General features: G+C 36.9%; 4 protein-coding genes across 4 annotated transcripts; all 4 read right to left on the minus strand.

The window, feature by feature from the left end:
- Positions 1 to 26: 26 nt before the first annotated feature.
- Positions 27 to 2,946, minus strand: LOC148911592 (uncharacterized). The gene is made up of 4 exons (XM_089029164.1): positions 2,907 to 2,946; positions 2,637 to 2,803; positions 1,171 to 1,808; positions 27 to 170 (listed from the first exon to the last, which is right to left on the minus strand). The coding sequence occupies exons 2-4, from the start codon at positions 2,734 to 2,736 to the stop codon at positions 27 to 29; spliced, it is 882 nt and encodes a 293-aa protein (XP_088885290.1). The 5' UTR covers positions 2,737 to 2,803; positions 2,907 to 2,946.
- Positions 2,947 to 7,287: 4,341 nt separating this feature from the next.
- On the minus strand, positions 7,288 to 10,311 carry LOC148911593 (uncharacterized). The gene is made up of 3 exons (XM_089029165.1): positions 10,304 to 10,311; positions 8,765 to 10,247; positions 7,288 to 8,657 (listed from the first exon to the last, which is right to left on the minus strand). Exons 1-3 carry the CDS (start codon positions 10,309 to 10,311, stop codon positions 7,470 to 7,472), a joined length of 2,679 nt encoding a protein of 892 aa, XP_088885291.1. The 3' UTR covers positions 7,288 to 7,469.
- An 18-nt stretch (positions 10,312 to 10,329) lies between these two features.
- LOC148911594 (uncharacterized) lies at positions 10,330 to 11,514 on the minus strand. Its single transcript, XM_089029166.1, has one exon. The coding sequence runs from the start codon at positions 11,512 to 11,514 to the stop codon at positions 10,339 to 10,341; it is 1,176 nt and encodes a 391-aa protein (XP_088885292.1). The 3' UTR covers positions 10,330 to 10,338.
- Positions 11,515 to 14,956: 3,442 nt separating this feature from the next.
- LOC116308104 (uncharacterized) lies at positions 14,957 to 17,042 on the minus strand. The gene is made up of 5 exons (XM_089029167.1): positions 16,930 to 17,042; positions 15,779 to 15,869; positions 15,496 to 15,558; positions 15,298 to 15,397; positions 14,957 to 15,189 (listed from the first exon to the last, which is right to left on the minus strand). Exons 1-5 carry the CDS (start codon positions 17,040 to 17,042, stop codon positions 14,957 to 14,959), a joined length of 600 nt encoding a protein of 199 aa, XP_088885293.1.
- Between the last annotated feature and the right edge of the window lie 10,598 nt (positions 17,043 to 27,640).

A 27,640-nucleotide genomic window follows, 5' to 3' on the forward strand; every position in this document is an offset into this window, starting at 1 on the left:
GCGTTTCTTCAATAACCAATGATATGTCATAAGCCCATACCATAACAAGCTTGCGGTTTCACATGACATTCATCTGGCGTCTTAATCCAGCCTCCATAATGAGGGTCCAAAGGACTTCTTTGACTCTGGGTGAGACTTCTCATTTGAATGGAAGTGAGGTCAAGCTGCTGCTGATTAAAAGAATATTTAGAAGAAAACAATAGAAAGACTTCCAATGTCAAATAATTAGCCCATAATTATATGCAGGGTGGACCTATATACAATGGACCAAACCCAGCTAATGCATTGCCTATGTACATTTCCATCCATTTCAACCCAATTCAACAACCTGATATTGATATTCCACATGATATTGTAAAATGCACAAAGACAACATTCCAAAAGAATTTAAGTGAGTGGTTACGTACCAACCCTTATGGACAAACCAAACCACAACAAAACAAAAATGAAACAAAACAATTGTTTTGGAGGGAGGGGGCAGGGTCTCAGGAACCTTTAATGATGTAGGAAAGTGCAGACTTGGTATTACCATGTGGTTAGGGATTTTTCTGAGCTTCAATCGGATTGCGATCTCATCCTCTCATTATAGAAAATCTGTGAAACACAGACAGCAGAAACTCAACAGCAGCATTGCTAATTCGGTGCAATTTCTGTTAAGAACTCATTTTGACGCGTGTAATTATGGGATATATATATACAGTATATGAATTATACGATTTTTTTGGAGCATTAAACCCAGTGAAGGTATTAGCTAAAAAAACACGGCTCAAGTGTCTGCACTGTAAATAAAATCTATTCACCTTGTTTCATCAAATGTGTCGTATAGTTAAGTTAACTCAATAAACACATAGAAGAATTTTTTTGGAAGACCCAGGAATTTTTACAGTAAGGGGTGCCACCCCCAAGGATTTTAGTATTGGGAAGGATGCAGCACTTAACTATGGACCACTCATCTCAGGGAGGGAGGGGTGCACACTCCCTGCACCCCTCTTCCTGGATCCACCCCTGTACACAGTTACAAAAATTGCTAATTGGTGCAAATTTATGCAATGTTTTGCGAGTTAATGCAAAGGTTAGCAATATTAATCTATCACAAGAAAATTATTGGCAAACTGCAAATATTTACCAATTATAATGATAATATGATTTCCTTTTTTAGTTTTGTCTTACCTCACTAATGACTTGTCTCAATTCCCAGTCTGGAATATCCTCTACTGTCAGAGGTGGTGGAGTGTCACTGTTTTTATCATTTGACAGATAAAACTTTATTCCTGGAGAAATCCCATGCAGTCCTGGACCACCATGGAGAATGGAATGGCCTATCATCCTGCCCATGGCTTTATAAGCCCCTGTCAATCTGAGGGAGTGATCATGTGTGGGAACGCGATGCTCACTCTCTCCCTCTATAAACATCAGCGGTTTTCCGGAACTTGAGGGAATCCCTTCATCTAAGGCTCTCATGGTTTCTGTGAAAAACTCTCGAATAGGGCCACTTCCCACTCCTTCTTCCTCCTCAAATCGGATTCTTGGCATAAGTTTCAAATTTGTTCTGGGATTTTTATAGATTCCCATTATTTCTTTTCTTAGTTCAGTGACCCCATCTACTCTGCATACTGTGATTATTTGTTTGGATGGGGCATTCTCGATTACATGGGACTGTAACAATTGTAGTGCAGTCTCAGGGGATTCATCAGTACTGTGGTTTTCAAAAGCAGGTTTCATCAACTCACTGTCACTTTCACTGCCATGGTTATCACCAACAGAATCATCATCTATTGTTATACATGTAGATGGCATACTGTATATTCCTGAGAAAGACAATATCGTAGGTCTATACATTACTATTATATCAATATAATGTATACTATTTAACAATTAGTCCTCGAGTCCGGATGGTCTACGAGTCAATAGCCCATGAGGCCGAAGGCCGAATGTGCTATTGATTCATAGACCAAGAGGGGAAGAGGTCTAATTGTTTTAGTAAAAACCTAGTGATCGGTCCAATAAAGGGTGCTCTCAAAATCGACTTTTTTCGCTACTAGAGGTCTATCACTAATAGACCACGAGTAGCTCAGCCAATCAGAGGGCCAGATTGGTGATAGACCATAAGTAGGTTTTTACCAAACTAATATAGTATAATAATATAGAGGATAATTATAGCATAATAATATAGAGGATATTGAATGGTGAAGCAAACATATCGAAGTTTATCTTCGAGTGGTGGAAAAGATTTCACAAGTGGGCACTAGTCAGGTAGTTCAAGGACAAATATTGGCCAAATCATTAAAGGCCTATCAGAGCTGAGGAAAGCACAAACTTTGTCACATATGTTGACTTTGGTGTAACATGACATTTGCTCAAAACATTCTTAATTACTGAGTTATCATACAAGAGGCTTGGGCTTGGGTATGGCTTGGGTAGATGGGTGTCTACCCAAGCCATATATTCTCTGTAAAAAATTGACATTTTTGAGGGCTGATAACTCTGGTACCTTTTAACAAAACACGTTCAAACTTGCCAGATTTACTAATCTAGAGATACTTTATCAGATGAGAAAACTTTTTTGCTAATTACATTAAAATTCAAAACTCTCCCGAGTCCCTTGCTCGTTTTTGTAGTGGCCAACTGCTACTTACCTAACAATCTTCCAACTGCTTCATTTGTATTGCCATTAGAATCATCCAAAGCCCCTTGAATTTCAATATCAGTGGCATCTGGGCATATCTCCTTAATCATGATTGTATCTTGGAGGCCACTGGTACTGGGTACTGGTGCTGGTTCAATGCCAGATTGTGGAATAATTCTGGAATTAGTAATGAAATAAAATGAAATATGCATATATATGTCAATTTATGCTGTTTCATCAGTAGTTCAAATGGCAGTGTTATACATTTTGTATAATTTACCTCTTATTAGTAGGTACTGCAATGGAATCTAATGTCTTCTGCTTCTGCAAAAATTAATAGAAAAACATAAATTGTTTGTAAAAAACTGAGAGCTCTAAATGCATCAAAGTTAATAAAGTGAATTATCATAACTGCAAAAGCCAAGAACATAATTACATAAAAAATAAGGGTATCTGAGCTAGTGCATGTGTCAAATTATATTTATATATCATATATTATTATTATATACACCTATTTCAAAAAACGTTGTCACAATGATCAAGCCTAGACTGCAGAGAGTGCTGGTAATTTAAAATTTTATTAATTCAATGCTGTGGAAGCAAGTCTACCTCTACACCTATTATCAAAAGCAGCAGCCATGCGTTGAGCAATTTTTGAGGATGACTGATGAAAATGCACCATAAATACAATAATTATGATTAAATGTAATGGTGTTCTCTTTGAAATAGGCGTATATTTGATCAAGTATGGGAATGGGGATAAATTTTTTTCAGAATAAACAATATAGGCTGGCTGAAAGGTTTATATATGCAATAATTATAGTGCTGGCATTATTTAAAACTACATGATATGTTTTTATGATATGTGTCCCATGCCTTTTCTGGTGGTGTGTTGATTGCTGGAAACTCATGGGTTTCTTGATGAGCTGACATTTCATTCATGCGAATTGCTTTTCCACATACAAAACAATCAACAACTGGGATGGCAGCTTCAGATTCCTGTTATAATAAAAACACATTTTGTTATAGCCATTTCAATGTATGACAATGGGTACAAGCACGAAAAACAAATAGCAAAAACTAACCCATCAAGACAGACAAGAAAATAGCACATTATGACCTTCCATTAATTCCTAAATTACAGAGGAATACACTTGGCATCCGCAACCCATTAAGTATAAAATTACAGTAGTACTTAATCAGGTTCCTTGTTTTCACTTTAAAAAATGTATAATTTCATGGGTGTGGCTCTTATTGTCATAAAATCAAAATTATCAGATAACCTTTGTTTTGTTTTTCATAAATAAATGACTTACTTCAGTCTGATCCAGCTGTGATTCTGTCCGCAATGTTTGATGTTGCTCAATATCCCTTTGCAGAGGTCTTATGTATATCTTTGCTTGACCTGCCAGTTGTTTGATACTAGTTGATATATGGGGTGGGTTGATTACATGAAAACCCCCATCTTCACCTCCTCCTCTCTGAAAAAGATATAGTTCAAATCCCCCTGCCATGCTCAATGCAGGGTATTTTAAGAGAATATTCTGATACACATGTTCATGTGCACCAAAAGTTATTGAGCCATCTCCTAGCCCCATGTTGGAGAGGTGGGTCCTGTCCTTAATGGAAGAAGGAGGACTTGAGGCAGTCTTGGAGGCAAGGCACACGAATTTAAGGGTGCATGTGGACTCATTTTTGCCTTTTCCTTTTCCTTTTCCATTTTTGTTAGTATACTGTTTTTTGGAAGCATATCCAAACAACCTTCGTTGTTCTACCACAGCGGAGTTTGGAACTGAAGATAAACTTGTAGAAGAAGCACGGGTAGATATACTTGTAGATACAGTTGTAGAGGCTTGTGCACCATCTGAGAAGTTTGACACATGATTATTAACTAAGAAAACCAAGAAAACCTAAAAAAGTTTTGGAATGTTTATCTGATAAATGTGAAAAGACTTTGACAACAGCACTATTTAACGTATAGGATCATATAACTTAGAACTACAGAAAAATATAGAATACATAAAAAGGATCTCACTAAAAATGCCGGTTTTTTCGAAATATATATAGTTTCTTAACTTATCAAAATAGCAATACCACTTCTAGAATGACAGTTTGTAAGCTTAAATAATTGCAGCGCTAGCTGCATTCAAGTGAAATCAGTGGCGGCCAAACTTGTAGCTGGAAATGACCGAAATGGTAGAAGAATCAACTGCAGGAATTTTATGCGAGTACAAATTCCTAGTGACATCACAGACTATAAAATCTCCCATAACAGCTAAATAATACCTCTTGACTCTAGACTATTGTCGTGTAATACCACGGATCAAAGTGCACGCGCTGACCAGTCAGTCAAGTCAGTCCACACGCAAAGCCTATACATAATACTACCACATACTCTATTTCCTTTTTTTTAGATTATTACCTTTTGGTCGGGTTATTATAGATAATTTTGATATGAATATTAAAATATCTTTAGCTTGAAGCTGAACTCATTCCTTGGAACTCATGTACGTGTGCGGCATTGTGCGTCATGTGGACCCGTCATGTGTGAAATTCCAAAAAAAAAAAACAATAGGAAAATCTTTCTTATTTTATACAAACTACTATTTAATCTTACCTTGTGGAACACCTCCTCTTTGCAATGCCAATAGTCGATCGGCCACCTTTAACAGGGCCGACCTCACCTCATTTAACTCCTCACTCATAGTCGCCAGAACAAAATCCCGAAAATCCACGTGAGCATGAGGAGCTTAGCTTAGTTCGAGAAAGCGTCACCCCGTTGTGTTGGTACAAATAATGTCCCTACTAAAACAAAGAACTATGAAACCTGAGCATTTGAGTTGGTTAGATGTCTATTTATTTAATCCAAGATTGCGTCATAATTAGCAACACCTTGGTGGAGTGATACTGAACCACAGATTAGATAAGATTACAATAGAAAAGTTTCCTAAATTTTGTTTACGAATTATAATTAATAAACAAAATAACGATGTATAACAATTATAAATAGTATAATAATGCCTTATGATCTTATGAGAACATCCTCCATGGCCGAAGTCTACTCGGAGCTTCCCTGTCGATTACTTCTAGGATTTGCCGCCAATACCATCGTCATCAAGAGTAAATAATTAAGGATAAAATTTCAACAGCTAGGGTCTGCCAAATTTCAATGACTGATTATTTTCAGAGGAAAAAAGGAAAGTGTTCTAAGCCGGTACTTTGTACTACACCTCCAGTAACCACAAAACATACTGAACTAAGCTAAGCTCCCCATGATTTTGAGGAGTCTTCGTACCTTGAGCCCGCGATGACGGCATGTAAAGTGATTGCGGTTGGATATTCATAAGTTGAATGTTCAATACTCTGAACTTGAATGTCCAATCGTACAAACCAACAAGAATACTTCAGCTACAATATCGACATACTCTTAACTACAAAGTAGAATTGTGAAAACTCCGTAAAAAATATCTAACCTTGAATGTCCAATCGTACAAACCAAGAAGAATACTTAAACTACAATATCGAATGTCAACTATGAATTTTGGCATGGATGGAACGCCATAATTCCACGCGTGAAAATTTATCATGGTCAAGGAATGATATTTCATCTTGTGATTGCGAGGAAAAACCTTTTACACACGTTAATTGCAAGTGTTGGAATTGTCGTGGAAAGGCAACTCATCGTAGCATGAATTTCCCATAAAAATCCCAAGAATTTCCCTGAAAATTTCCAAGAATGGGAAATTGAAAAAGTTTCCTGTGTATCTCTCCACTCTTGTCATAAGACATTCCCATTTTCATCCAAAGTGTTTTTTATGGAAAATGGTATTGATATTATTCCAGGCTTGGGCTTTTATTGGAAAATAATTCCCATCTCAGGGTTTTATTTGGAAAACTTTAAGGAAATTATTCCATATTTGGATTTGTATTGGGAAATTATTCCCATTGTATTCCCATCTCAGGGTTTTATTTGGAAAACTTTAAGGAAATTATTCCATATTTGGATTTGTATTGGGAAATTATTCCCATTGTATTCCCATCTCAGGGTTTTGTTTGGAAAACTTTAAGGAAATTATTCCATATTTGGATTTGTATTGGGAAATTATTCCCATTGTATTCCCATCTCAGGGTTTTGTTTGGAAAACTTTAAGGAAATTATTCCATATTTGGATTTGTATTGGGAAATTATTCCCATTGTATTCCCATCTCAGGGTTTTGTTTGGAAAACTTTAAGAAAATTATTCCATATTTGGATTTGTATTGGGAAATTATTCCCATTGTATTCCCATCTCAGGGTTTTGTTTGGAAAACTTTAAGAAAATTATTCCATATTTGGATTTGTATTGGGAAATTGAAAAATTAAACGAGACTTACCTAAGTCGAAGTTGGATTGAGATTCTACCGTAGCATTTGCAAGAATGAGGAGGTCACGTGAGATAGCAGGCATTGAGTATCCGAGCTCAGTCTTTAAAGCGATTTTTGGGGACTTAATGGGGAAAATAAATATTCTATGTGTAGAGTATCATGGGCAACAGTATAGGGCTTGGGTGGGATGTGACCTCCTCATTCCTGCAAATGCTACGGTAGAATCTCAATCCAACTTCGACTTAGGTAAGTCTCGTTTAATTTTTCAATTCTACCTCGCATTTGCATACAATCGAAGGTCACGTGAGATTTTAAAGCTCAAAGGCTCCCAAAATCAACCACACATAGCCCAAGCAGCAACATGTATAAATTGTATTTTTTGTTCCACTAGAACATACATAGGTCATAACCCAAAGCCTAGAAAGCTAGAGTATGATATACTAAATCTAGACTGAATCTCAAAGAATAATAAAGTCAGTTATTTGGTTAAAACTGCTTCAGCAAATTTGTTCTCTCTATAGATTGGTCTGTCATAAAACTTTGCAAACACTGAGTCTGATCTCCACCCAGCAGTGGTCATTATGTCCTGAATGGGGACATCTGCTGCTTTAGCTGCTGAAGTAGATGCTGATCTTGTGCTGTGGCTTTTAGGGATATCAGTGTTTATGCCAGCTGCCTTCATTGTCTGTTTTAACCATCTAGATATAGTGTCTTTAGATGCTGGGCCATGAGGCTCTGCATGACAAATCAGAAGTTGTCTGGTATTCTTACGAATGGCAGCTGTTCTTGTGATATATGCATTTAGCAGAGTCACAATACAAAGTCTTTTGTCTGAACTGTAACGTTTAAATACGATGGGATGCAGATGGCGGTTCTTTCCACCTCTTGCACTTGTCTGTTTAAGGCATGAGGTGATTCTGAAAGAGTATTCATCAGGCTTTACTGTCATGCTATCAAGAGATAACTTTTGTAGTGTTTGAGTTCTCTGAGCAGATATTAGTGCCATTATCATTACCGTTTTCAATGTTAGGAGCTTTAGAGATAAATCTTCAACAACTGGAAAATCCTTTAAAAAGGTGAGTACTTGTTGTGGGTCCCAGGTCTCTAAGTATCTCGGTAATGCAGGTTTTATATTGAACAAACCTGACATGAACCTGGAGACTACAGGGTGGCTTCCTACTTTCACACCATCTACTGTAATGAAGGTGGAGAGTGCACTTCTTGGTGTTCCTACAGCACTGTAGCTCATCCTCTTAGAGAGCTGAGTCAGGAAGTCTAGGACCTGTTGTAGTTCAGGGTGTAACTGGTTAACATTGTTATCTTTGCAGAACTGAACCCAAGATGAAATGTAAGTCTGGTATTGTTTATGAGTTCCCTCTCTCCATGATTTCAATATAATGTCAAGAGGTTCACCAAATACTCCTTGGCTGGTCAAGGCAGACTTGACACAAGACAGCCAATGAGTTTTAGTTTCGGATACAGAGGGTGCACTTCCTTTGGGCTGTAAGGTAGTGTTAATGTTTGGCTGTGGTTGTTTATCTTGACAGGCTGATCCTGCATCATTTGAAGTAAGCGTGGGTACCAGAACTGTGTTTCCCACTGTGGGACCACCAAGATTGCCATAACTTTGCTTAGTTGTATGTACTGAAGGACTTTCCCTATCAGGCTAAAAGGGGGAAAACAATATATCAGTTGATATTTTGCCCAGTCAACAGTAAAGGCATCAATGGCTATTGCCCCTGGGTCAGGCTTCCAGGCAATATATTTTTCAACCTTATAATTCAATCTGGAAGCAAACATATCCACTTCAGGCATTCCCCACTTAGCTGCCAGGCTCTGAAAGCAAACTAAGTCAAGAGACCATTCGGTATTGCTATGGAAATCTCGGCTAGCTCTGTCCGCCTCTATGTTGAGTTTGCCTGGCAAATGGGATATGGATAATGTTAATTCTCTTTCTCTACACCAAAGAATAATTTCCCTTGTAATTTCATTGCACTGAAGGGAATGTGTACCTCCCATATGCTGAAGGTATGATACTGCTGTAGTATTGTCACACAGTATTTTAATGGCCTTTGCCCGCAGGTGTCCACAGAGTGCTTTGAGTGACAGAAAGATTGCTTTTATTTCTAGGTAATTAATGTGATGGTATGCTTCTTCAGCTGACCATCTGCCACTTGCTAATAACTTAGAACCCTCAATTATGCCACCCCATCCCTTTAGGGAACTATCAGTTTTGAGAGTTATGGTAGGTGGCTGTAAGATTACAGGATTGGGACAGTGGTCAATATCTGAAATCCACCATCTCAAATCCTCCCTGGCAAGGGGTGAGATGGTCATATCACCATCTAGGTTCCAGCCATTAGACTTTAAGGCAATCGTCTTGTCATTCTCTAGGGATCTGTAGAATAAAGGTCCATAAGCCACCATAAGTCCCACTACTGAGGCAACCTCTCTTATGGGTACACGCCCCTTATGACTCAACAGAGCTTTGCATGCAATTTTAATTTTCTTTGCTTTTTCTGGGACCATGGAGACTTGCATGTTGATTGAATTTATGATAAAACCCAAAAATTGAACCTCTTGGGTAGGGTTTGTTACTGACTTAGTATCATGAACAGTGAAGCCCAGGGATGTGAGCAAGCACATTGTCTCTCTTATTTGTGTTTTGAGTACCTCAGATGAGTCAGCAAGTAGCAGGATATCATCAATGTACCCTACTAACTGGTTACCTTTTGATCTAAGTGATGCATAAACTGGTTTCATTAATTTAGTGAACACTCTTGGTGCACTTGATAACCCATTGGGCAGACAGGTGAACTCATAAACTGAGTTTCTGAACACAAATCTGAGGAACTTTCTATGTTTCTGGGCTACAGATACTGAATAATATGCATCCTTGAGATCAAGTACTGCCATCCAAGACCCTTGTCTTAATAACTGGGTAGCAGATTGTAAGGATTCCATCTTGAAATGATGGTAGGTAACATGCTCATTGAGCTTTTTTAGATTTAGGATGGGTCTGTGAGATCCATCCTTCTTTGGTCTTGTAAAGATTGTTGAGATGAATTCATCCTTACAATGAGAAGTTTTCTCAATAACCTGTTTTTTGAAGAGTTTGTCAATTTCTGTGGCAATAATTTGTTCTTCACCCTTGGAAAACTGAACAAAAGGTGTTGCAGTTTGACAGGGAATAGTGTCAAAGGCTATATGATAGCCAGTAATGATCTCAAGGATGTTAATATCAGAGGTGATTTGCCTCCAATTATCAACAAATTTATTTATGTTGCCTGCCTTAAAATTTGTGGCACTTACCAGCTCATCAGGGCTAATTGGGTGTGATTTCAGGTTTATTTGGATTGTTGTTGTGGTGTTTTGGAGCCCTTCTGAGCTTCTTTCCTCCTCCAAGGTCTGTAGCCTTGGCCTCTGAAGTTTTTTGAACCCCTCTGAGAGTATTTGTAGGATCCACCACTGTTGTTGTTCTGTTGCCCTTTGGTCTGGAATTTAGCTCCAATTTTATTTTCATCTCCTATATCTTTGAGCTGTTTCTGGAGATCATCACCAAAGAGCATATCTGAGAAAGGGACCTGAGGAGAGCATAGGACTGCATAATCTTTTCCTATGTCTGTTTTCATTAGTTGTTTTCGCTGCATGTTTATTTCATAATTGACATGAGTTAATAGTGATAAAGCCTCAAGGCCCATTTTCTTCATGTCCTGCAGCTGTTCTTTGTCCACACGTCCTGTCATGGACAGGTCAGTCATGCGTGCGACTGGTATTATCCCCTTTACTAAGGCCTGTTGTATCTTATACATCTGAAGATCTCTCTTCTTGGTATACTCACCAAGTTTACGCCAGATGCCTTGGTTCACCCGTGTAGGTTTAACATTCTGGCAGTTTTCCGGGCTCTCTTGACGGTCAATTTTGTCTTTCAGGCCCTTGTCAGGTATACGATGCCTGAACATTTTATCGACTAGTTTGGCTAGTTGTTTGTTTTGAAGCTTAGCCCCGACAAGGTCGTCCGACTCATACTCTTTTTGTAGCTCTGAGAGCGTGTCGTCGAGTGAGTCATCTGAATCGTTTTCGCCATCTGACAGCCCAGTACTTGGCTTCAAGAGCTCATTAAGGAGCTCATTTGTGTCGCTGTCATCCCCTGTAATTTCTGAGGATGATTTGCCTTCGCTCGTGGAGCGATGGCCGTCATGGCGAGATTTTTTGGCGGGAAGATTCTCGGCATCTGTAGATTGTCGTTTAGCCGGACCTTTCCCTTTTCCCTTCACGGAAGGGGCCTCTTCTTTCTGTGTAAGATGTTTACTTAAGTTTAGAATGGCTGATGTTAGTAGTTTTATCTCAGAACTACTGCCCTCTGTGGTATTTTGGTGGCTGGACTTCGAGGAGGTCCTTTCTTGTATACTCGTGTGGGCCACAGGATTCTTAGGCTCGTTCAGGTCGTCCCCTTCCACGTCAGATTCTAAATCCACATCTTCTGGAGGTTTCGGAAGTGTTGATTTGGCCGTATTGTCCATCTTTATAGAGTAAAATTCCAATAATTGGTATTAAACTCAACGTGAGTTCTCATTTACCGACTGTTCGCTCGGACGTCAAACTCGCACTGAGCTCGGATACTCAATGCTTGCTATCTCACGTGACCTTCGATTGTATGCAAATGCAAGGTAGAATTATTCCCATTGTATTCCCATCTCAGGGTTTTATTTGGAAAACTTTAAGAAAATCATTCCATATTTGGATTTTTATTGGGAAATTATTTCCATTGTATTCCCATCTCAGGGTTTTATTTGGAAAACGTTAAGAAAATTATTTCATATTTGGATTTTTATTGGGAAATTATTCCCATTGTATTCCCATCTCAGGGTTTTGTTTGGAAAATGGTTTCAATGCTATCCCAAGTTTGGGAATATATTGTATTTTAAAAAAAGCCTTTCTGCAATCCCCAAAATTTTCCCAAATTTGGGTTGTGTTTTCCCAATAATTTCCCAACTTTGGGAAATTTTCCCATTAATTTCCCATTTGGGAAATTGAAAAAGTTTCCTGTGAAAAGTTCCATGGTCATATTTATATTTACATATTTTGTACATATCATCTACATATTTATTTACATATCTATTTACATATTTATTTACATTTTCATTAACATATTAATCGTGTGGTTAAAAAAATCGCCACTAAAATCATTTATTCCTCTGGAATTAGTTGTTGCTTGTGAAGTATTGCTTTTAATGATGACAATTTACTTTGAATGTGTTGCTTAAAAGAAGTAGACTTGAAATATTTATAATCTTTGCTGCTTGTAGGTACACTGGGATCTTCATCATCACCAGGATCTTCATCATGATCATCATTATCATCCTCAAAGTCAATATCGTCATCTTCAACTGGCTTTCAGAGCTGAATGTTCCATGCGTTGGAGAGTTGCTGTACATCTTTAATGAGGTTTGACAGACAAATGCTACATTGGTTATCTGTCAAACACTCAGGGTGAAATGAGTGACCACATGTCAGTCTCTTGGTTGAGGACTCTACTGGTGCTTGACAGTCATGATTATCACAATCCACAGTGCTGTTGGGTTGAAACAATGGCCATCTATAACCCAAAGGCAGACTTTTCCTACAGAAGGCTTTGTTAAAGCTTGCAAGATGGAATGAAGATTTCCCGTATGGTTTGCCAGCCTCGTTAATTGGTCTTGGGAGCTCATATGACTGACCAAGATTTGTTGCTACACGTTCAAACATTTCCATGATACTTTCAGCTGCTAGACCTGAAAAAAAGACTACATGTTAGAACTATATACATACATGTATGTTTATAAGCACAGTATTCATGTTTGGAATTGAATTGATGGATATACAGATTGAATCTAGTTTGACAATGAATTTTTTAATTATTATTACCAGACAGTAGAAGCAAATCTTGGTCACTAATTCCTCGTTGGTAGCCATTGACATAGTCTTCTTCGAAGTAATTGGGTTCACAATTGGACCTGGCCAGTAGACGGGCTGTTTCTTGAATTTGTGGGGCTTTGTCATTTTTACTTATTCTGCTTCTCAATCGTGAATGGAATATCTCCACTTTCTTTTCGCTAATTACAGAGCACAGATGTTGTTTGGCATTGTGATATTCTTGGAAGGAGCTTTGATGGTAGTTCTTGTCACTAATCCATGACAGAGTGTCTTTATTATAATGGTGGCGTTCCATAGCTATAAACATAATGGCCAATCTCTTCATTGATTCTTCAATGTATTGAAAGCTACCTCCCTTGACAAAAACAGGGTAATGAAGAAATGTGAGTGGGACTAGTTCTTCAAATAAATGGAACAAACAGACAAACTCTACATCTTTACACTCTTGAAAAGCTGCAATGATTACATCTCTGATCTGTAACCAGCCTGAAAATGTAAGTGTGATGCACAATGAAATCTTCTCTGGCTTTGGTTTCAATGGCAAGATCTTTCTTTGGCCAAATACTGACTTGTACATCTCTTGAAATATTGGATGGTATCTTATGATAACATCTTCAGTGGCATTCAAGTAGACATGGAACTGCCCAAGCTCAGGAATCATGGAGTCATGTTTTTCTGATGATATACAAATATTTTTCTTGTGGAAGTACCATGTTGGCCAGTCTCCAGCTACAGGAAGGACATTGGTGTTTAAAAATGTTGACAGCTCTGGCAGTACTTGGAACATATACTGGTGGGTGTCTCTATAATCATTAAGACTATGTAGATCTTGTTCTATCTCATCTATGAGTACAGTTGATTTTAGAGACTGGGATTGGTCTTCTCTTGCATAAACTCTGTGAAATAATATGACAATAATATTGAACTCCCTTGCTATGGGCATGGGATACAAAATATTAGAGTCATCCAGTGTCATAAGTACTTATAGTACTTAATAGTTTTACTTTTTCGACTAGTACTATTTCGTGCTAATTATTGGAATGGTATTGTAAGGATATAGACTGTGTTTTCACTTGTTATGCTAAGTATTTTATTATTTGACTCTGTTGTTGTATAATTTTTATTGTAAATAAAATTTTTATATCCCCCAGTTGTGCTTACTTAATGTTGCATGATTATAATTTGATGCATACCTGAGTTCTTTCAAGGATTTCCTCAGCAAACAAGGATTTATCTGTTTGTAACTTGCAGGAAGGCCCTCCAGAAATGTGTGTTGACAATACTGAGACCATGCTGCACTGATTTCTTGTACAACAGCTTGACTGCAGATTCCTCCTTTGCATATTAATCGTTGAGGTTGTCTTCCAGATATATGAACTGTTACTTCTCTGTGAACCTTATTCACTGACTTGACTGCTTCGTACTGGTGGATATCCAACATGATGCTTGCCATGTGAACAGCATTTGATATCTGTCTCCCCTGTGGTGTCTTGATTGCATTTATGTTGTGAAAGTCATCAATCATCAAAATAAGAAAGGTTCCCTATAAAAGAAAGATTTATTTAATATTGGCAGTTTAACTATATGTTATGAATTGTTTCAAAAACAACACATACATGTAATACAATAATGATTAAATGCTGATATGATGCTACAAAGAATAGTTTTTTTTAATTAGGGATCATGTCATAATAATAAGTTGAATTAGATCTTTAAAAAAAGTTGTTATGTCTTGTGTTTTGCTTTTTTTGTTAGAATGACTAAGTAATGTACCTTTTTCATAACAGAATAAAGTTTATCTTGAACTTTTTTTATATAGCCATTTGAAATCTCATGTTTCTTCAATGTTTTTGTTTTTGGGTTTCGGGCAAATCCCAAGGTTATTCCGGCTGAGAGTCCTATAGATGATAAACCTTGTAATTCCAAAAATATCCCACATTCATCTTGGAAATTGCCATGTCTTTGATTCCTGTTGAATGCATAATATGTACATGTTAAAATCAAATTAAGTGTTAATATCAAGGGTAAAAAAAATATGTATAGGAATTATTACCTGTAGTATAGTAAATGCCAGATAAGTGATGTAACTCTCCTTTCTTGCATGTGCACCTTTTTCTCTCCATGTCTTTCACTTGATATACTATTAAGTAACGTTGTGTATAGTGTTGGTACATGCTGCATAACCAATGCCTTCATGTTGTCATGCCCCACCAGTGATTGTCGGTCCTTGTGCTTGTCAACTATTGTGCCCAATTTTCTCAAATTGTCCTCAAATGTTGGCTCTTAAATTGAAACAAGATTGAATCATGTAAGTAATGAAGTTTATCAATAAAAATGCTTTCATTTATCAAATAGATTTTTTGTGTAATTCTCAATAGAATAATATGTACCTTCTAATTTTGATTGAATCTTTTTCCAGGTGCTCATTTTGACTTTGATTTCTTCTTCTTCACTTTCTTCTTTTCTGTCACATTGGTTCTCTTGCTGAGACTTGAAATATAAAAATTATAGGTCATTACAAAAGTGTTCAGTGAACATAATTATATTAATGCAATGACATATATATCATTATTTTCATTGATCCCTACCTGCAGACTTGATATATCTGTATTTTCTTTATCTTCATGTATCTGGTCTGTTGTTCCAACTAACTGTGTAAATTAATTCAATTATGATATTTTTATTTTTCAAAGTTATTTAAGTTTTAATGATAATTACTGATAAAAAAGTAATACTATAGATAAGTGTGTATGTATTTATATATTTATTTGACCTTTCATTAGATGTTTCGAAGTAGTTTTTTTGAAGTCTTATATGAATATATAAACATAAATTAAAATACTATTGTCAAACTTTAATAGCAAGACTTACTTTTTGTTGTTTGGGAGGTGTAATATTTTCTGAACCAATATCTGCATCAATGAACCTTTTTGGTGCTTCTTTATGACATATATTGCACCATCTAGGGCCAGGTGTATATTGGGGGTCATTTTTGCCAGCCTGATCTAATATGGAGTGGTAAGTTTGGGGAATTTGGTGGGGATGTAAGGATTTTGAATGTCCCCAAGTTGATGGACATGAACATCTTTTGTTGTTGTTTCGCCGTATTTTATCAAAATGATGCTGACAAAGTCGTTAAACATAGGGGATTTTTCCACATCTATGAATTTCACTGTTTGATTTTCTTAATATGCCCCTACAATCCTGTGATAACTGTCTAGTTTTGGCAAAATAACACAGCATGTTTTCAATCAGCACTAAAAAATCACAACAAGTGCTGTCGTCAGCCGATCTATTGATGGCGACAAAAGTATTTTTGTTGTCATTCAACTTTATTACTCTAGTTCATAATGTGTGCAAGCATTAAGTTTCTTGTGCAAAGTATATATGATGTAAAATCTATCTGTCTAAAAGTCTCTTGACTTACAGATCTAAGTATTGTTTGTTTTGGCTAAGTTTTGACAATTTATATATGTAAGTTTTTACTAAGATGGCGCTTTGAATGCTCGGTGTAATGTGGATATGCTCGAGAAATTAGTCGCTATTTCGTTTAGAAAAAAGGCGCTTTTTGCTTATCAAGCATAATTATATATTGGTCTATGGACAAATAAAAGAGTCATTGGCATTTGTAAACAGTTTTATTGATACAGATTTGTTTTTCTCCCTTCTTTAAGTTACTTTTTCGAAGTCAAAAATTTCATAAAATGTCCGCCATTTTGTGAGTTGTTTTGAGACGCCGCTGACCAGTACAATAGAGTGATCGTAAGCGTATTTCCGCGGTGCCATCGCCAGCCAATATCGGGCATCATATTAAATCCGTTAATGTCATTAAGGTGTCCAGGAAATCTAGGAAAATAAATTTGATGACAATGATGATGATGCTAATTTTTGGGCGATAACACCATTATAAATTACTCAATAGATTCATAACATAACATATTTAAATCTTTCTTCTCATGTCAAATAAACCGACATCCTTATCACGAACACAAAAATAAAAAGTATAAAATTAAAATGCTTACGCTGCTGAACAGTGAACAATCAATCCATCTGGCGTTATGATTATGTGGCTTGACATGAAATGCCTCTTCTTGTCACCGCGGTAAAACTTGCCTGTCTTAAGGACGGCCTCCATATTTCATGAATTGTTGCATCGATGATGCCAACACAGGAAGGATACTTCTCCCAGTATCCCACCCATGAATTCCATTCTGCTATTGTGGGCCATCGAACTTCGTTTGTGTAGTGGTCAAGTAAAAGAGGAACGACATTATGTATTGTTTTATTGGTATAAGTAAGGATAAGTAAGGTCAACTCTGAACTTCGCTCCAAGGGTCTGCAACCTTGGATATCGTCGTAACCATATCAGTACAAGGAGTAGTCTGTTTTTGATGTTTAATCGTTGAACTCGAATCCTGCGACGGTTTGCGCAGTCATATAAAATGATTGGCCATCTCATTTCGACAAAAAGTTCTTCAAATGTTTCCAATGTCTCACCAGTAAGGTACCAGAATTTTATGGGAGCCAAAGCAAGTTTGCTGTAGTAATCATGACCTCCATTAGGCTCTGGAAGTCCAGAAAGACCGAGGCGATCAAGGACGTTACCAAGACTGTATGAATCCAAGACATTAATAAGACACGTGAGCAAGAAGATTACTTGACTCATGAAATTCATTGGAAAATGTGGAAAGTTGTTGTTGTTCCATTTCAGAATTTTCAAAAGGCCAAGAACTATAAAGACAGTATTACTGAAAAAGGACGGAAAAACGGGAGGAGTCATGGCAGACCTTCAAAGGTTATGTCATGTAAATATTATGAACGAAGGTTTATAGTCTATCGGGGATTAACAAAAAGATGTACCAAGAATACAAAAGAGGTATTGGCCCATTTGTCCTGAAAAACGTGACAACAACAATTCACACAATTTATCTTTTCGTCAACTTTAATGGGATTTTTTAGTAAAACTGACAAATTTTTCAGCATTTGTTTGTGTTCCTGATTAGAGCTAGTGATTAGACTATTGCCGCTGAATAAAGTAGACGTCGAAGAAGAATGGACCAAATTGCATCGTATGATTGTTGATCCTTTGAGAAATTATTTAGTTGTCACCTTGGTATGAGTCATAAAAACATGCGTTCACAATATGAGTATAAATACAGGTTGCTTATCATGTCCCAATGCAACTAGAACATTGGCTTTAGAAAAATGGAAGGCGAAAGAAACATATTTTTAGAGGCGGCACTAAAAGGGACGCCCGTTATTACCAATCCAAAGGAATATGACGAAATGAAACTGAAAAGGAGTAGCTCATCTGAAGCAAGAAACAAGAGAAAAGAATCCAGTACGAGAAGTGCTGAAGAAACGGCACCAAATTTAAGCAAAATGTTGGAACTTGCCATAGTAAAAGAAGCTATACATAACGTTGGACAGCTGCCTTCCAGAGTGTTACGGTATGTTCAGCTTATGGCAAACAAACTTGGACACATCTGTAGGAAAAACTGGATGCCCCACAAGAGAAGCAGCAAGAAGAAGAATACTCCGGAGAATGAAAGAAACGTAAGTGTAGTTTATAGCAACTCGAACTATAATAGGCTTTTTTCTAAATGTAATGGAGGTGCGCTCTTTGTTTATTTTTTTATGTAGAGGAGAACTAAAGGATGAAAAGTCGTGTACTACAGCATCAAATTCCGACAGTAAACTGCCGCCAAATAGCAAGGTTGTCGAGCCAGAGCACTTGTACCGAGGTAATTCCGAAGAAGAAAGCAAGGACAAGGAGAGCGACTGCAATAAATTTGGCAGGGATGGTCTATTTCTGTTATCAAAAGGAAAAAGAAAGGCTAAAGAAGTAGTCGAGTGGGTCAAACGAAAGGGGCAACAAGAAAAAGAGAAAATAGTTGATCCTTTTGATGACAGCGATGGGGATCATAAAAATGAAGGTTGGTGTATGAATGATATTTAAAGTTTGTCAGAGGGCGAGCGGACTACCAAACAATGTGGAGTTTTCAAAAACGGTGCTAGCGTTATCTAATTCTGCGTTATCTTTTCTTGATTTAAAAGTAAAACAGAAGAGATCAAAGAGGAAGAAAAAGGCCGACCAAATCGACGATTTGATGTCATTAATGCCCGCGATGACGAATGCTGTAACAAGGGCTGCTCTTGCCCACGAGAAGGCTGTGAAAAAGTGGCAATGTATTTCAGATACGGAGTAAATTTTGTCAGGAGATATTTATTGCATTAGACGGATAATAAATGCTTTTCTTTACTTGTGTTTTAGTCTATCTTTCCTTTAATATTAACTTGGAACTGAACTTGATAACACGATTAATTAAAACTGTACAAATGTTGAAAGCGTAAAGGTGTTAAATCGAGAGTAACGTGATACCTTAGTGCATGAATAACAATACATTCCCTAAAGTGGTACTGCAAAGTGCATGAGACACTTGACCTAAAAATAAAAGGTCTACTGGCAATCGCGGTATGACATTTGGATATATGTTAACTTGCCGTTACTTTTTAAAAACTATGGTTTTCAAGCATGTATAGTCAAAGACTATTTAGTTCACAACTTTAAAAGATTATCCATGACAATGGTGAATTTAGGTGAGCTTTCTGTAGCGGTATTTCAGCGCCAAGTAATTTCTTTAAACTTGGCCAGGTTGTGTGTTATGTTTACCTAAAAGCATCCCAAAATTGTCGTCGAAATAAACGGACAGATTTTTCGCAAAATCGAGTTTTTGTGAAAACAGTGCATTTGCTTAATCGCTTACATCTTACAACTTATTAACCTGAAATGCAAGCAGAATATACCATATTATAAGTAAATGATTGTTTTAGATGTTGGTAAAAGTTTTATAGCGATTGCTTAAAGGGCGCAAAAGGTATGAGTATCGACATAAGCGATTCGGCCATTTGGAAATACCGAGCCACCTTAATGTCTGGTCGCGAGGGAACGAATGTTTTACGAAGAGAAGCCGAGGGACCAGACATTAAGTGTTTCGTCATATAGCAATTGAGAAATATTGAGAAGTCAGTTAACGAAATAAGAACTTCATTTAGCAAGCTAAATGCATGAATACTGACCATGATTTTACAAATACAACTCACATACGGTCTTGTATTTCTCTACCAAAAAGCGAGGAAAGTAGCAACACCATTTTTAGTCGCTTTTTTCGTATTTTCCAAATTTTTTTTTCTCAATAAAAATCTGTAATTTCTCTGTAGAAACACTGGAAAATCTCTATTGTTTCGCTTCGAGCTCCATTTGTAATGAAAATTCAAGCAAGATGTCTGCTCCCCATCTGATGTTTTTGATTGGTGCAAAATATAACGCCATCAGCGACTGCACGTTCTGATCACGTGCACTTGTTTATTGCCACGATTATTGTCACGTGCAACTTATTTGCCGACCGGGAAACATTTAGATTTAACTAGTGTCACGTGGTCATCTTTTAACCAATGAGAGTGTTCGTTATATCGGAAAATTTCATAGCTGTATAACAATAATATTTATTTGATAATGATAATAATACTTGATTTTTATAAAGCGCGACTTTAACATGTGAATATGATGAACTGCGCATTATCTAGACTTAGAATATAAATATAAATATAAATATTTAAAAAATCACATTAGAAAAAAAAGCAAATTATAGATAAAATTCAAATATGATATGTACTATGAAAATGATGGCCTAAATAAATGATGAAGAACATAAATAAATAATATATGTAGAGATAAAATTCAAATTACATATATATATATATGATGTATATACACTCGATTGCAGAAGCGTTGTAGTATACATTTGCACATATATACAAATATCTAATGAGATGCATAATGCAAAATAACCATTTTCAACGCCTATAACCAACTCATTTATACTCTGTACGATCTAATAGACAAGAAAAAAATATTAAAAGTAATAGCTAGTATTTTAAAGTTAATTCTAAACTTAACTGGTCACCAGTGTAAAGAAACTAAAATAGTTTTATATGATAAAAACGAGGAGCACAACAAACAAGCCTAGCTGCTGTCGTACTCTTTGCACCTTATTTAAATGAGTGGCGGGAAGCCCATAGAGAAGACTATTGCAGTAATCTATTCTACCAATTATCAATGCGTGAACTAAAGTTTCTGCAGATTCTCTAGCAGATTCTCTTATGCGCATTAAATTGTTTATATGATAAAACGCAGCGCTGCAAGTTCTACAAATTTGAGTTGTAAGACACATATTTAATAGATCATTACTGAGGCACGCAGCATTCGTAGGTATAATTATATTATACCTACGAATGCTGCGTGCCGAAGTGATTATCTAGTATAATTATTGTTCTTATCAAAATCCAGTTGTTTTCTTTCTAGCTTGTTTATCATAGAAACAAAGCCAATAATGAATGTCTGATTTTCCTCTATGCATTCGTTGGGATAATGCAGACTGAAAACGATGGATTTTGATAAGGTCGGTAATCATTTGTATCAAACCATGTTCTTAAGTTCTTGGCAATGTCTGTTGACGTGATTTTAACTTCACCAATATTTAGTTGATTTACGCTGATCTTTTCCAACTGCATTTTAGTTCCAATGATTAAGAATTCAGTTTTGTCATCGTTTAGTTTTAGTTTCTCTGAGAGCATCCAGTTGCAAATAGCATTCACACATTGTTCCATGGCAGCCATTGCATCATTCTGATCAGGTACAGAGTTCGATCGAAACGATAAATACCATTGCGTGTCATCAGCGTACACTTGAACATCAGGCAGTCGTCCATGGGGAACATCAAACAACTCATTTGTGTAGATTGTAAACAGGAGCGGTCCAGGGCAAGAACCTGCGGAACACCATAAGGTAGTGGAAAAACTTCAGAATTGCACCCTTCAAGATACACTCGCTGAGTTCTGTTACTGAGGTATGAGGAGATCCACTTCAGAGCATAGTCAGTAATCCAACAAACTAACAAAGGGAAGCATATTCTTTACCAATGTCTGGCCACTAGCAGACGTCGCTGAATATTTATTTCATAAGAAGCATAAGTGAAAAGTGAAATTGCTTCAAGTCCCTGCTTCTTCAGCTGCTGACACTCATCAGAATCCAAAGATTTGGCATTGAGCAATTTATCTGTCATACGTATGACAGGTATGATCCCTTTAATGAGAAATTCCTTAAGATGCCACTGTGTCCACCTAAACTGTACCTCTAAATGTGCTGGACCTTCATCCGTCCCTCTGTCGACTCTGACACAATCAACTATCTTTCCTTCGAAGCACACGTCTAATTCTGTTTTTTTCTCTCAAGAAATACAAATCGGCCTGATGCTAAGTTGGTGTTTTTTCGTGTAAAACATCAGGAGCCTTCATGACTCTTGCCCGACACTTATCCCGTATTCTCTGTTGCCATAAATATATAGGATGGAATTTGAATTTGGCCCACATGCTGAATGAGATGTTAGTTCAGGATTGTATCTTATATAGAGAGCCTTATGATTCTTGTGTGTGTAGTTACTATCGAGCCTGAAACCCGCTTGGTCCTCTCTATTCAGAATCATTTTATTACTGCCACCTTTAAGTTGAATTACATCTAGTCCCTTGTAAAAAGTATATGACCAACGGCTATCAGGGTTAAACTTCACATCGAATCCTTTCCTTGCTCTTTAGTAAGTGATTGCAGCTATGCTTTTGTATCGTTCAGCTGATATTCGTCTGTGATTGCGCACAGCACAAAATTGAACAACTGTGCTATAAAAAGTGCAATATCTAGAAAGAATTTATCGCAAAAAAACGACCACTCAATTGGCGTGTTTGTGCTACACGAAGCATGTCAACAATGTCGCTTCATGAACGATTGTTTCAGAAACGATGCGATGTGAAACTGACTAAGATTGTTACAGTGACAATATTTGAGCCCTTTAAAGGGATAACTGAGCTCCGTAAGCAGAATATTAAGCCCTGAATACCTGCAAGTGAATATTCTACATATACATGATTCAAAAATGTTGCTGTGTATCTATCAGCAGTAGACACATACACTCTTCGAGTACGTTTTTTTTTTTTGCACTGTGGTGATGTGCAATGGGTCATGTCTTTTCTTATTGTTACATCTTCCTGACATGGCATAGTGTCCAGGACTTGCAAATGAAATTCAGTCAAGCTGCTGGTGCATTTTAAAACATCCATTGTCACTCCTTCGACGTATTTTTCGAAGAATCGAACACTCTTACGCATATGGTCGTCGGGCTTTTTACCAACTGATGGTTTGTCGCCGGTTTTCGTTACGTTTGTCTGAGGATGACTGTCCCTGACATTCACTCTGTACGCTCTCTGCGCTTCTTCGAAACTTTCCTCCTCCTGGCCTGGCCTAATAGAAGTTACAGCAGATGCACAAGCCTCAACAACAACAATTGAGTTATTGCGCTCTTTTTCTTCTCGTTCTACCGCTGTTGGTCCATTACCAACAGTTCGCTGACCTCGAGCTTGACGATGTATTTCAGCAGCTTCGAGAACAGCTGCTGAGCACTCTGTTGTGATGACATCAAGGAGTCTTTTCCTGTATCCCGAGGCTGTCAATGATTTTGCATTTGATACTTCTGCAGGACGACTGCAGAACTTCTTGAAAAATATGTTCATGAAAGTTGAAGCTGTAATAAAAAAATCAACTGAAATTGTCGCAGCAACGTTTCATTTTTATTTCCAAAATTCAGTATTTAATATATTTTTTAACATTTTTAATATTTGGTTGCTGAGAAAATCACCCTAATAGGTACAAGTTTAGGTTTTGGTTCAATAAAAATCCTAATCCTTGTGAATGCTGCAATTTTATTATTTACAATATTCATACGTATTCCATGTGTATATGTGTATTCTATGGTGGCTCGCACATTAGCAACACCCTTCCTCAACCGTTTTGTCCTGACTAGCAGGTCGTTTTCCTCTGTCACCATCCTTTCTGACAAGAGGAGTCTCTACATTAGAGAGCTTTCTGTTTAATTCCAGGATAGCGTTTGATAAAGCAGCCATTTCAGGTCTTAGGGACTGGTCATATAATACAGGGGGTGGGGGGTTGGCTGGAAATAAAGAATAACTGCACGATTATTTTCCTCTGACCCACCCTCATATTTTTGCACATAATTACATGAACCACCCAGATTTTCAAGCACAAAAATGAGTGACCCACCCGAAGTGGCTGAAGGTTTGATCACGTATAAGAACAACCTTGATTTATGCCCATGTATTACCATTGACATTCCCTGTATTTCCCATTTAATGTTATACATTTATTTAGGTTCAGCATTGCCAACTTTGATCAAGTATGATTTCAACAAAACGTACATATCAAAAATACCTGGCACCTTTTTGCGCATTTATTGTAGAATCAAAATATTGAAATGGATATGGAAAAAATAATAACGTATCATACTTATATCTTAGAGTGCATTTAGTCAAACTGTGAAATAGTTGACGTCACCTAAATTAGATAACTATTTTACTATTTTAGCTGACGTCACATAATTTGAAAAATCACGTGCCAGCGCTCTGAAAATCAGGGGGCGTAGTAAACAAAAGCTAAGCAAATGAAGGGTGCGAGAAAAATCAATTTTCAAAGACGAATAACAGGGAAAATTATCTGTTTATCTTGTTGGAAATGTAATCATCAAATCTGCAGTACCCGTTTTGATAAATATACGAGCAAGAAGCCCATCGGAGACATGAATGCCCGGGAGTTAAGTTGGATGACATGAAGAAGCTACGAGCAAATATTCTTGTATGATTGAGGTTTCAAGAGAACGAAACTGCTATGGAGTAGCACTGATGTATGAACGTTTAAACTGCAAAAAATCCAGACTAAATCAGAAGAAAAGATAGCTGAAAAAAAGCTCAAGACCAGAGATTAGAGCAGCTTTGAGCATCGGGATATACCGTACGTGCGACGCGTTTCTCCGCAAGCACTTAAACCCAAGAGGAATCCTTGAAACTCTAGCTTCGAAGTTACAGTAAGAGAACCAAAAGCAACTGTTATTGTATAATTGATGGCACCAGAATTCACCCATACAATGTCAAATGCATTTAGAAATACAGTATTTGAAATATTCCTTTATTATTTACTCGGATAAACTGTACAACAATTTTTTTTTTTTTTTTTAATTTTATTTAAACATATTTATCATAACATTTGCCCCAAAAGCAACGAGACTTAACAAGGGGGCTTACGTCTATTTTACAATATAAATAATAAATAGCAAAAGCGGAAATTAGAAAATAAGTACAATAAATACACAATAAATACGAACTAAAATTAGTACAACAATCTTATAATGAGATAACAATAGGGGGGAAAAAACTATGTAGCATCAAAGTCGGATTGAAAACGATTAGTAGCTAGAATATATTTTTGAACTTCAGAAAATAGTTTATAATTACTTTTTAAGTCTAATTCTTTAAAGCCATAAAGTAAACAATTTAATTTTTGCTTAATTAATTTTTACAACAATTTGAACTATAGTTCTTCGAACTATATTCGATATTGTTTATTTTCATTGACTAGTCTAGCGTACGAGATTCAAAAAATGGCGGGCTAAAGCAATTTTCTCTATAACGAACAGGATTTGAAATTGGCGGCTTAGACTAGCCCCCCCTGAATTACATGACCGTTGGTTAGGCGCGCGTTTACTATTTTAGGTGACGTCACCTAAATAGTTAACTAATTTAGATAAATTTATCTAACTATTTCACAGTTTGAGTAAATGCACTCTATTGGATGAAACCCTTTGCTTCGGCTAAAAAAAAATATATATATTAAAATAATGTTTTTCCCTTAATCAGAAATTATGTTTATGTACTTTCTATTTTTGCCAGTGCTATCCAAGAGCTTTCAGATGATATCTTAGAACTTTGCCACAAAGCGCTTTGACGAGATTGCACGTTTGCAATTTGCCGTTTTTAACTCAAATCTTAGATAGAACGTTTCATAAACTCGCAACTAAGGCGCTTTAACTATGAATAAGCTAAGAACAAAATATGTAAATACATAATCGGGTACATAAATAAATAAAGGATTTTGTAGTTCTATCTCACTGATTAAAACCACCAATAAATCAATACCTTAATCAGAGTCTCCAAAAAAATGTCTTGATCGGTAAGTTGTTGTATGTCACCCACCTCTTGTTTTAAGGGGTTCAATCTTTTCTACCTCATCATTTGTGTCGTCATCACTTGAAAAGCCAATTTCATGTAGCACTAAATCAGAATAATCATCTTCAATGTCACTTGCATCACTGTATTTGCTTTCTTCTTCATCGGCATCACTGTAGCTGCTTTCTTCTTCATCGCCATATTCTTCCTCCACACCGTCCGTATTTTCTGCTTCATTCTCCAATTGAGTCTTGGCCAAGAAATACAAAATTCAAAGTCGTCGTATTTCATTTTAGATTCAGCTTCTTTCTTCTGTTACTGGAGATACTGAAGATGCTCAAGATATTTGCGAATAAGGTGTTCCTCTAATGATAATTGTGGCCCACCCCTCCTATCCCCCCCTTCTATACTTTATGACCAGTCCCTTATAATGTTTTCTTCGGAATCTCAGTATTTCTTCTTCTTCAGGCATTAGATGTATTCTTTTCTATCCTGTACTGTTTTTCTGAGAATTTCGGACTCTCTTTGCACTATTATGAAACTTCAGCTCGACTTAGCTCGAAGGTCAAACTCGCACTGAGTTCGTGGTCACGTGGCTTGCAATTTCACTTAATTGATCGCTCACTGTATGCAAATGCGAAGTAGAATTATCATCAATGTAAGCATCACTAAATAACACAAATTTATGTAAGCACCACAAAAATGAATGAACAAGAAACAAAATACGAGTTGGACTCATTAAGGTACCTTTACTGCGCTGAATAACATATAGAAAAGCTTGCCTTCAGGGTTCAAAATTTTGAGTTTGAGATCAAGGATGGTTCAGACAGGAGAGGCCGAGTAAACCTATAGCAAACAAACAATCAAACAAACAAACGAATAAACATAAAAAAGCTAAGGCTAGACAAAACTAAGAAAAAGGGAAAAAAATACAAATACAGTGGGATTCGAACCCACGTCCACCACTTTTAATTAGATAATTAATTCCAAAATACAGAAGAAGAAAAAATTAGTGCCTTCATGCCATACCCCTAGACATCCGCTGGGTCATCGTATGGTCTTCGGACATGACGGCGATTAAGTCCCTCTGCCCTTGGGTGTACGGATTACGCAGGATAGTGTTCTAGCCGAAGCATCAGGGGAGAGACTAGCCGGCCCCCAGACCATATCTATAGCTAATCCCTTGCACTCTGCCACGCACTGGCACGTTGATTTGAAGTGGAAAATAATCTAGTCTATGTGGTGCATTGTTTTCATGGCTATTGTTGTGCTAATTTCCTGAAATCGTGGCCCAGAGGAAAAAACTTGGGCTTCCAAGACATTGAGTCGAGCACGTTTGAGTGAGGTTATTACTTGGATGGGTGACTTGAAGTTCATAGTTCCCCAACTCTGTTTTTGAAAAAAAAGAAAATTTCTTAAGATACTCTAATTGATATAGACCTTATAAATGTTTTGGTTTTTCACTTGTAATCCGCAATAGTGTAACCCAATTGTGTCTGGCCAAATGCTTTGAAAAGTCTTCGAACAACGGATTAGCTCCTAGCTCATAGCCGGTGTTATCAGCTCTTATTTTCGCATTGAAATCTCCCATGATGATGATGACAATGT

The sequence above is a fragment of the Actinia tenebrosa genome, unplaced genomic scaffold (assembly GCF_029948245.1).
Source record: "Actinia tenebrosa isolate PJP-AT-01 unplaced genomic scaffold, QUT_ActTen_1.0 PGA_scaffold13__45_contigs__length_12533684, whole genome shotgun sequence".
Classification (NCBI taxonomy): Eukaryota; Metazoa; Cnidaria; class Anthozoa; order Actiniaria; family Actiniidae; genus Actinia; species Actinia tenebrosa.